Source organism: Amborella trichopoda, chromosome 1 (assembly GCF_054954075.1).
Source record: "Amborella trichopoda isolate Santa Cruz 75 chromosome 1, AtrichopodaSantaCruz75HAP2 v2.0, whole genome shotgun sequence".
NCBI lineage: Eukaryota > Viridiplantae > Streptophyta > Magnoliopsida > Amborellales > Amborellaceae > Amborella > Amborella trichopoda.
In genome coordinates this window covers 1,895,427-1,906,802 of record NC_142336.1, presented here as the reverse complement: position 1 = coordinate 1,906,802, position 11,376 = coordinate 1,895,427, and the positions used below count along the sequence as shown (strand labels likewise).

General features: G+C 35.2%; 1 protein-coding gene across 7 annotated transcripts; it reads left to right on the top strand.

The window, feature by feature from the left end:
* The first annotated feature begins 1,679 nt into the window (after window positions 1–1,679).
* Window positions 1,680–9,478, top strand: LOC18425233 (uncharacterized). Of its 7 annotated transcripts, XM_088873965.1 has the most exons (6): window positions 1,680–2,009; window positions 4,327–4,426; window positions 4,857–4,941; window positions 8,087–8,154; window positions 8,520–9,202; window positions 9,396–9,478. In XM_088873965.1, the coding sequence occupies exon 5, from the start codon at window positions 8,557–8,559 to the stop codon at window positions 9,148–9,150; it is 594 nt and encodes a 197-aa protein (XP_088730091.1). In that variant the 5' UTR covers window positions 1,680–2,009; window positions 4,327–4,426; window positions 4,857–4,941; window positions 8,087–8,154; window positions 8,520–8,556; the 3' UTR covers window positions 9,151–9,202; window positions 9,396–9,478. The 7 variants fall into 7 exon arrangements, 6 of the variants coding, with proteins under 6 accessions (XP_088730091.1, XP_088729957.1, XP_088730037.1 ...); XM_088873831.1 differs by lacking the exon at window positions 8,087–8,154; XM_088873911.1 differs by having other exon boundaries at window positions 8,520–9,478.
* Window positions 9,479–11,376: the final 1,898 nt, after the last annotated feature.

Here is an 11,376-nt window from a genome sequence, read left to right as displayed (position 1 = left end):
ACACATAAATAGTTACAAACACTAATGAGTAGATTTCTTCAGTTTTTTTACTTATGGCTCATCATCATCCTAAGTTCATCAGAAAGTCACAATTGTTTGATAGGTTGTAAATTTTATTGTATTTTGCGAATTTGATTAACCTTAAATTTTACGTGGGCATGGCATTAATAAGGAACACCTAAATAAAATATTAAAAATAATTAAAATGATAGAGGTATTTTGATCACTTTATTTTTTGATATTGTATTTTATGCGATATGCTTAGATGTACACATCCTTATTTCATTTGCATAAAAATATATAAACTTCAAACGTTGTCAAATAATCATGACCGTCTGATGGGTTTTTGATGAAAATGAGCTATGAGTGAAATACTATAGAGCTTCATTTGTCAATGTTTTGTAAGGGAGTATGTCTCATGGCAAAATGATTGCCTGGCACGAAAAAAACTCCAGTGAAACTACTTGTGTATTAGCGTGAATAACATATAATGGCGAAATATACTCATATTGGGAATGTATTGGTCATCCACCGTCCTCTCCTATCAATGAATGAAATAAAGCTAAAAATAAAGAGAGAAAAATTGATAGTACAAAAGACACTTATCTTGCAAGGATAAACATGTTCCTTCTTGCCTAATAATAATAAAAAAACAAAATCATAAAATTTTATAGATATAAAAAATTATAATTCCAAATGTTATATGAGGGATTTTTAAAGAAAAATTTCGTATAAAACCCTAATTCCTTGTATTATTTCATGGTAGACTCTCATTGATAAGAGGACACGATGAAATCCTTCAGAATTTCTTTATGCCATGAAAGAAAAAAAGGAGGAAGGCTCAACATTTGGGTGTGCCTCATAGTCACATAATGAGTAGCCACTCTTCCCTTGTGGGCTATAGGCTCCTATCTTTTTTATTTTATGCTCATTTTTTTTCATCAAAAGTGGCTTGTAAGATAATTGATCAAAGTAAAAAGAATTTTAACTTTTTTCAAATAAAATAGAGGGTTTGATTTAATTTGAGTTTTGGGTTTTTCTCTTTCTTTATTTGAGTCATTGAGTATAACAGGAAGCTATTGAACTTTGGGGTTTTTAGGTTTTTTTTACTCTTAATCCTCAGTGCACTGGCCTTCATAGGAGTCGTTTGGATGCTTAGGGTTTTTGAACGCCTTTTTGGATTGAATTGGGTTTTTGGAGATTGGGATTTGTGTTCTTGGAGATTGGGATTTGTGTTCTTGCATGGCTTAGTGATCTTGAATTTGTCATATATGGGATTATATAGTGATTTATTGGAGCACCAAAGTGGCTAGGGAAATTAACAAGCCACTACAAAGATCAAAATCATGTGTGCTCCTAGCATGAAAGTATATAATGTTTTGATTACTCTATTTTTTTAGTTGGATATTTTCTCCATGGTATTTTCATCTAAAATTGAGTAATTAAGAGACATCGGGATGTCTTTATACGTGTTTGATAACAGGAAGTGTCTTCTAAGAACTTGGAAACTTCACTTTACTGTTCGACGTTTGATAAAAAATAGAAGTTGAATAAGGAACTTTACTTTACTGTTCAGGTCACTTTTACCGTTCAGTATTGTGTTAAAAAAAGTTCCGACCAGAAGGTCCTAACTTGAAATGGGAAGTTCTTATAAAACTTCACCCACGAAAGTTTGCTCTGAGCCTCTCTTCGCAGCAGGCCGCCATCAGCCAGAGCCCTTTCGCTGAGCCATCCCTCTCCTCTGTTATTGGCTGCACTCAGCCGCTTCTTCTTCCTTCCTCGTCAACCTCCCAGCATCCCTCTTCACAGAGCCTCCTCGCCTGCTTCACCAACTACCTCTCTCCTCTCTTTCTCTCTCTTTCCATTTCTAGAAAATGGGTTTGTTTCTCATCTCTCTCCGCAGAACTACTTTATTCTCTCTCTGTATCTCTCTCCATCTAGCTGTGTAGCTCTAGATCTCTTTCTCTCTCTATCACCAACCTCCCATCCGTCATTGACATCAGCTCCAGGTATGGTTTTTTTTTTTTTTTTTCTGTAAACCTATCTCTCTTGCTAGGGTTTTGTTCGTTCTTGAATCTCTGTATTGTTTCCCCTGATTTTCGAGATATGTTTATTAATGGATGTGTTTTTGCCAATTTATGTGATTTTGGGCTGGTTTTGGAGAAGTCATGAGATTTGTGGCATTTTAGTTAATATTTTTTTGGGGATTTCCTGTTATTATAGCTTTATAAGTATCTTTATGACATTCTTCTTGGAGATTTCTTGTCTGATGATTTGTGTTATCGTGATGTCTTCCTCATCGAAGAACACGTTGTTGTGTTGGATTATCTGTGTGCTCAGTAATTTAGCGCTCTATTCTCGTGGAGTGAAGAGTGGGGTTGCATGATCTCAATATAGTTATTGCAAGAGAGGGATTTGGGTTTGCTTGGTTTTAACACTTCAATTTAACCTAAAATGCTGATATTTGCAACTAAACGATAAAACTTCACATGTATGACATAACTATGTTTCTGTGATTATAGCTACCCAATTCATAAATCTCTTGTTAAAGGCTGTAAATGCTGATTTTAGAATGTGAAATAGCATTCATCTTTTGAACTCTGCGGCATAAAATGTAATTTTATATAATTATGATTAATAGTAAAACAAAATAGTAATTATATGGGAGTAATTATATAATGGTTATATAATTTTTAATGGGTAGCATTTTACGCAGCAGTGACCTCTAACCTGTTTCGATAAGCTAATGGACTCTCCATAGCACTGACTGTCGTGCCACTGATATATTTTAAAATAGCACTTTTGATAGTCTGGGATTCAAAGAATTTCGTATAAAAGTGTGACTCAGACCAATAAAACTTGGCTTGATGATTTTGGCTTAGGATCAGAAATGATGCCCCCAAATCTTGCTGGTCTAGGGCTCCTTGGAGCTTCCATCAAAATTGATCTTTAGCACACTTTAGGGAGGGGGAATCCCATTAACTATTCATTTGAGCTCTTGGGGATTCTTTTTTTCCTTTTTTGGATTAGTAGCTCTTATTGGTATGTTGCTTTATCATGTCTCTCTATGACCACTGCATTTTGTATCCCTTAATTACATTTGGCTTATTGACGAACCATGCAATGCGGTTTGTCTATTCATATTAAGAAACATGATCTCTTCAGTATCCCGCTAAATATTCTGTTGCATCAATCCTAGTGATACATGGCCATATCAAGTAGGAGTTAAGGGATTCTTGACTTAAAGAACAAAGTGTATTGTGTTTTATGGTAGATCTTGCTATTCACAAAAAGCAATGATGTGGCAATCATATGCCCATGTATTAAGCCATGTGCCTCATAATCTAGAATAATGTCTTGTATGACTAAAAAAAAAAGAAAAAGAAATGAAAAAAGATGGCAACTAAGTTGTGCTTGGACTGCTTTTTTGCGGTTATCATTCCTCTACTCAATATGATGTTATTTTCTTTTGTATTACTTTTAAGTTTTGTCATGTCATTAAATGATCAAATATGTAAGAGTTTTTTCCATATGAAATCCACCTCTCTATCTATCTAACACGAAAAAAGTTCATTTATCTTTGTTCTTTGATTGTTATTATACAGCATCATATTCGCATGGTTTCTCATAATTGTTCAAGGTGTAGGTTAGATGAAGGTAATAATTTGGAATATTATCTGCTATACTATCATCCTTTTTGAGGGCCTCTATTTTGTTTTGCAGCGAACCCTTGATGCTAAATAAGATGGATTGCTTGCATTCTAGCAGTAATTTGGTTCATGGTCTTAGGTTGTCTTTTATTTTCGTGTTGAAATTAGTACTAGAAGGTCTGACATCTGGCATGTGTTGTTCACATGTAGTTCAACTTGGACGAGTTCATGTTTAGCATTAACGTACAAGGTCCTTATATTTTTTTTTACGAATGAAATGGTACCCCTAAAAAGTGTCTATGACTTAATTGGGTGATTTGAAATTGATGGTAAAATAAACAATTGAAGCATATCAGTTGCCCTTTTTCTATTCTTTATTTTCTAAAGTGTACTGAAATCTTTGTCCACAATTTTCTTTGCTAAGGTTATGGATTTTGTTTTGTTGGAACTCTTTGAGACAAGTTTTGTATAGATCCTTGAGACATTTTATCTTTCATTGCTATCTTTCAATATGCGCAAGACTTTTGAATATGCACAAGGATTTTGATAATTGCACAGTTCCTACTTATATTTATCGCTTTCTAGATGCTCTTTCTTGTGCATTACGATTTACTACTCTCTTTGTATGATACTTTCTTATAGTATTTTAAACCTAAAGGAAGCTTCATGCTCACAGGTTCTGCAAAACCGACATTCTCCAGTCAAGATGCAGTGACAGCAAACGAATTGATAAAAGAGCTTATTGATTGAAAAATTATTCAGGACGAGAATGGAATGTGAGCACTTGGACCACTTTGAATTTGGTTGTTAGATACCTTTCACTTTGTTTTATTTTCTAACCTTGTAATTATTATTATTATCATTTTTGAGTATCTAATCTTGCAAGTCCTTTCCTTATATCAAATTATCAGCACACAGAACTTCGTTTTTATCTCACTTGTCTCTTAATATTATTGCCATGTTATTGTTACAGTTATTTCATGACATGTGCTTGATTTTGATAGACCAGCTACATCACATTTCCTTTTTAGTTGTATTTATCAACAACGCTTTAATAATTCCAAAGACTTGACCTTTTACCTCTGATCAGTGACTCAGCTTGGCTTGATAGGTTCCTGAGTTGAGTCATACAGGATCAATTTGGTTGAATCTATTGATTAACCAATAAAAAGAGGCTTGACTCAATTGCGTCTTGTAATATTACAGAACACTTGCCAAGGTGTTGAGGCAATTCACAAGTACTTATTCAAATTGCATATTTGAATAGGATAGCAGATTTTCACTGGTGAATGTAAGTAGTGCTCAAGTTATTACAGGTTATTGTTGAATGGGCTGATTTCTTACAACTTGCATTTTCAATTATGTATGTTTAAACTATTACAGGTTATTGTTGAATGGGCTGGTTTTGTACATGGTTATATATAGATTCATGAATTGTGAATGTTGCTTGACATACATCACAAATGCCTTAATAGATAACATACAAATGTTGTGTGCCATTATAATCTTAGAGAGAGAGAACACACAAATGTTATGTCCATGACTTGTGAATGATGTATATTTTTGAGTTGTGAATGACGTATATTTTTTAGGTTGGGATATGGATGCATCAGTGGTGAATGTAAGTAGTGCTCAAGTTATTACAGAAAAATAATATTCCACTCTACTTTTAATTGATATTGTATTCCAAAAAATAATATTTTACAAATTAATAAAAAATAAATAATATTTAGGTCTCAATTTTAACATTTACATCTTGCTTATTACTTAAAGCTAATCCAATACAGATGCCCAGTTCTTCTTTAACTTCCCAAGAGGTTATCAAACACAGAAACCTTCCCAGGAGGTTATCAAACACAGAAATCAGGAACTTCTTAACTTCCCAAGGATGTTGTCAAACACAGAAATCATGAACTTCTTTAGGAACTACTAATGTATAGTTCTTCAGAAACTTCCAAGTTACAGTTCATGAACTTGCTTCCAGTTATCAAACAAAAAGTAAAAGAAGTTGTGGATTTTATGTTGGGCATGGAGGTCATTTCCACCGTTTGATTTAAAATCGGATGACTAGTGTGTGTCTCTATAAAATCCATTGCAAATTTCTTGATTAAAACGAAGTCAATTACTGGTCATTCGATTTCAAATCTGACGGCTAGAAGTGATTATGATATTTTTGTTCAAAGAAAAACAACGTCTTATAATTGTTGAAAAGCTTCTCTCTTAAGCAGCTGCAAAAGCCTTCATGGTTTTTGAGCGTCTTTACTTCAAGGTAGTGGTTTAAAAACCGGTGAGTCAAAACGGATTCTCTACATGGGAATCAGTTATTCCGTATCGATTCGAGTATAATACAGACCACGAGAGCATGTCTAGAGAAGAATTGTTGCTTCTCAGCAATATGCTACAATGAATCGAGGGTGTCTAGAGAAGAATATCCAATTTTTGTGATATGCTACAATGAATCGGGCGAGTGGACATGATGACACAACTACCTACATGTAGGTCCCAAAATTAAATATATTTTGCCTCGACAAAAACCTTCATAGCGTGTTTGATAACAGGAAGTGTCTTCCTGAAAGTTGAGAACTTCTTGGTCCTGTTCAATTTTCATGTTTGATAAAAAACAAGAAGAAGCCTTTGTAAAAAAAAAAGTTCGGACCCAAAGGTCGGAACTAGTTCGTAACTTCCTACCGGTAACCCTAGCCTCTTTTCTCTTGTTCGCCGCTGAGCTCCCTTCTCTTCGCTGCTGAGTACCCCTTTGTTCGCAGCTTCCCATCTTCGCCTCTGAGCCCCCCCCTCTAACAGGCATCTCTCTCTCACTCTTCTTTCTCTCTCTATCGTCTTACTCTTTCTCTCTCTTGATTCTCTGTGAATCGATTCTCTGTGTATTGTGGGCATCAGCATCAGAAGTTGCCAACATATCTGTTTCTCTCTCTACTCTCTGTTTCTCTCAATATTCTCTATCTGTTCTCTATTTCCATATTGTTGGGAGGAAGGAGCTAGGAGCGAGCTTGCCTGCAACTCTACTGGGTACTTCTTCTTACATTACTTAATCTCCTCTGAAAAATGTTCATTTGGGTTTTTCTTGCTAATATTTTGATACCCAATAAGCGGTATTTAGTATTGATTCTCCCTCTAGCTCTGGTTTTTGTTTTTGGGGTTTTAGAGGTTGGGGATTACGATAGTTTTGTTTTGGTTTTTGGGTTGTTGAGATTTTTTTGTTTTTACTTTTTGAGATGGATGATTTGTTGTATTGTGATTTTTTTGGAGGGCTTGATTATCCATTTCGTTTTGTTTTCTTATTTAGATATTTTTGGTGTTTTCAAGTCTGGTTTTCATCTTTACCCCTTTTATCAATTTTGTAATTTGCAGAGGTTTTAGTGAGTATATTTTTCTTTTTTAACCGTCCAATTTGTCGTTTTTTTTTATTTATTCTTCTAATTGAATGGTACCCTATAACCTCAACAGCTGGTTGATTATTTCCATCTATCTGCAACTGTTCTGGGTTTTTCTTTTTAGGCGGTTTAGGTTTTTCTTGTTCCCTTTTTTTTTTTTCTAGGGTTTCTAGTTGTTTTCACTTGGTTAAAGCTTTTCTTTCTTACATTTCCATCTTATTTTTTCTGGGGTTTATTGTGTTCTAGTATTGATGGTTCAGTTTTGTTTAGCTCTCCTGTTTTGGACTTAGGGTTTATCTTTAGACTCTCTTCAGTCTTCTTCTTCTTCTATTTGGGTATTTTATGTACTCTAGGTTTTGTAATGCAGAGGAAACATACATTTTACTCTAGTTTTCTCTGTGCTGAATTTCGATGCATCAGATGATGACTCGTTTTCTGACACTTCTTCTGTTTATCTTGAATTTAGTTGTCTGTTTTTGTTGTCTATCCTTTCTTGATATCTATTCCCTAAACTACCATTAGGCATTCCTTTCCCTGAAATTCCCATGAAAATCACAATTTGTGAAGTTTTGGATTTTACTAGTGTAAAATTGTAAAAAGAAAGGATTTTTTTTTAATCTTGTCATTGATCTTGAGGTATGCTATTGACTTTATTCTATCTGTGTTTGTTCTTGAGCTCTTGAAGCAAAGAGCTCTTATTCTCTGTGTTTGTTTTTGAGTTCTTGAAGCAAAGAGCTCTTATTCTCTCTGTGTTATTGATCTTGAGGTATGCTATTGACTCTGATTTTCATAATCTTTCTTCGTAATCTTTCTCTCTCTATCTCTTCTTTGAGCTCTGATCCTTCCTATTGAGCTCTGATCTGTGTTCTTCATCTTTCTCGAGGTATTTCATGTTTTTCTTCTTTCAGACATTAGTAGGTAAAGCAAAGTGATTTGGTCTTGTGATATTTGTTAATAGATTGCATCTTACTCGAGTTAGGTATTTCATGTTTTTCTTCTTGGCATATTTTGAGTTAATTTGCAGCATGTGTATTAAAATTACAGGTTCTTGGCATGATTGCATCTTACTGAGTTATTTTGAGTTCCTTCTTGGCATGATTGCATCTTACCAGGTGATTAGAGGTTCTTGGTGTTCACTTTCGTCTTTTTTTTTTCCTGATTCATTCGGGGTGATTAGAGGTTCTTGGTGGCCTCCTTGATAGGGATTCTACTTACGGTAACTTTAGTTCGCCTGTTGTGAATAAATAGATTGAATATACAATTGGTTTCAGGAAGATGGCAGGCCAATATATTTTTAATTGGCTTGGTTCTTGGTTATAGAAGCGGTTTTGGTTATTCCTTCTTATTTAATATTTTTGTTTCTGATCTATGCTTATTTGATTTGATTCCTTTATGGCTAGAGTTCATCATATTCGTTCTTTTTTTTCATGAGTAGATAACTTAATTAAACTGAGGTTGTGCTTGACATTTTCTATAGACTCCTTTTAATTGGAATCATTTGCCCTATCTCCACCATGAGGCTCCAATTGCTCCACTCTAGGGTTTCCTCTGCAACTTTCTCTCGCCTCTTTTCTACAGCAAAGGCCAGGCCAAAGGCCAATCATCGGAGCCCCCCTCTCTCTACAATAGAGCCCATTTCCAAGCCAAAGCCGAAGAAATACAAGCTTCCCCCTTTCTATGATCCCTTTGGGCCTAGACCTCCTCCCTCTGATAAAGTCATTAGTTTAGCTGATCGAATCGCTAGTCTCTCTCCTGACGAGCTCAGGCAAGTTGGCCCTTATCTTAGGGAGAAGCTTAGGGGACCTAAGATTCAAGAGCTTTCTTCTGATGCCATGGTTTCAAGTCCTGCTGCTTCTGGTTCAGCTGCAAAGGTGGAGGAGAAGAAGGTTGAGAAGACTGCATTTGATGTTAAGCTTGAAAAATTTGATGCTTCATCCAAGATAAAGGTGATCAAGGAGGTTAGGGCTTTTACTAATTTAGGCTTAAAGGAGGCCAAGGAACTAGTTGAGAAGGCTCCTGTTCTTCTGAAACAAGGGTGTACGAAGGAGGAGGCAAATGATATAATAGAGAAGATTAAGGCTGTGGGCGGGATGGCTGTGATGGAGTGATGGGGTTTTTCTTTTCCCATGTGTTCCTTTCCGACTGCTGATATGCATTCAGGTTGGTGAAACTTTTAGCTTTGTATCAAAAAAAAAAAAAAAAATCTCATGATGAAGCTTTTTGAGCTTTTAGTTTGATTCTTAACATTGTCTGTCTCTGTTTCTGAATGTAGTGCACTGGAAAATTTATCTTTTTTAATTTCCTCCTATTCCACATGCTGAGAGTTATATGCTTTGAATGGTTATCTGTTTAGGAGTTACTGGGGATGGTTTAGGAGTTGACGTTGTATTCTTTGGCATTGGTCCGAATGCTCTATGAATATTGCTACTTCCAAAATTTCGGTACTGTACGCATGCTTGTGCGCAATGTGCACCCTTGAAGCTTCCTTTTCTGCTTTCCTCAGGCCTATATTGACAATTCTTGCACACTCGGTCGTACTTAAGCTTTGCTGCTTGTTGCATGGGATTGCTTATCCTTGTTGCCTTATTCTCTTCTCTTAATGTTCACCTAGCACTGTTATGCTTGTTGCTCTTTCCCTTAACTCTAGGTTGCTACTTTTTGTCGATGCTGCTTTCTTTTGGTGTATGCTTGTGACTTGTAATATCCTAAGCTATTTTTGAAGGAATTATTCTTATGGTGGTGCTCTTCTTAATGCTAAGAGATTGAACCTCAGTTTGAATTATGTTTTGATCAACATGTGATTGGGCATACTAATAGAGGCTGCAAATTTGTGAGGTGCATGCCCATTGTTATTGTTAGTTTTCATCTCAATCACAAATCACGAAGTAGCGTCATTTTGTTGGTGGGTGGACACCTACTTGGGTTATTAAATGGCCCCCAAAGGTACTGCTCCAACAATGAATGTGCCATGACCCAAATGCGGTCCTGATAGTGTCAATGCATGGTTTGGGGAGCGTATAGACGAGCCTAAAAGTTTTGATTAAGTTGTCTTTTGCTTGATTCTAAGTCACTAGGGTATCTAGTTTGAATATGAAATGAAGGTCCAATATTAGTTCTTCGTTTCTATGCTTCTTTGCTTGATTCTGCTTGTTTTAATTTTTTGTATGTAATCCTAAAGAATGTCACTTGGTCTTAATTTGGTTCTGTTTTGAAAGAGTATTCCAATTTTCTGAAAAGTTTTAGATGACATACATAAAACCCTTATTTCAAAGCCATCATCTAAAAGTTACATCGTATTGGAAATTGTTCATCATCTTAGCTATTCAATAGCTGATTTGATCTGGTTCAGTGCCTTTCCAAATCAGTATGTAACTTCCAGATTTGATCATTACTTCTTCTGTGCTAGTGGCATGGTAGTTGAGCATTTCTATAAGTTCTTTGCTGTTTCTATTGCAAGCCCTAATTCTTATCTGGTTACTGAGGTTCATTTTTTCTTTTTACGTCTTTGAGCAAGGGTCCTCAAATGCATGAAATACATATGTTATAAATAGCAGAATCTACTCAGATGGAATAGTCCGCATTCACTGCAGATCTCATAATTGTTTTTTTCCTTCTAAATTTAGGATATGGTTTTTCTCCATACTGTTTCTGTTAGGGTAGACTAGAATAAACCAGTACAGGACATCATAGATGTTGCAATTTTAACCAATGGGGCTTTGGTTTTTTGAGCACTCTACAGCACCAAAAATGATATAGAGCAATTCCTTGCACATATTTATGAGGCATTCACTTTCGTGCCAAATTTTCGGGTACTAAATCCCAGTTTACACTTGGAAACCTAGTCAATACCAACTTAAGGTGGCAATAGGGTACTTCTGAGGTTCTAAACAATCAAATTAAGGCGCACTTCAAAAATTCACTAGAAGAGGCTGCCCAAAAACCTCAAATGGGTCATCTTAATCTCAAAATATATGGATATGAAAAAAACATGGATTTCAAGTTTAGGAAATAATACATCTTGTGATGTATCTGGATTGTCAATTTTCAAGTATTCATAGCTCTGTTCCATCTATACTTTTCTAAAGCTATAAATTTTATAACTAGAGATGAAAATAAATTTTTCAGGCCATCACTATGATTTCTAGTACTGAAACAACATACTTTGACATTATTTCAAGGAGCACCTTACTTTAATTGATAAGGGTTTAGGCTTATATGAAGTAAAAAAAAAAAAAAAGTAAATAGTGATTTCGTTTAACTTCATCATCTTTTAAAGTTCATCGTATGGTCACGATTGTCCGGTAGTATTTCATATTTCATTTTTTTTCTACAAA

What these genes read in the sequence shown, in the direction of transcription:
- LOC18425233 (XM_088873796.1), top strand. Translation starts at nt 8,557, where the DNA reads ATGAGGCTCCAATTGCTCCACTCTAGGGTTTCCTCTGCAACTTTCTCT.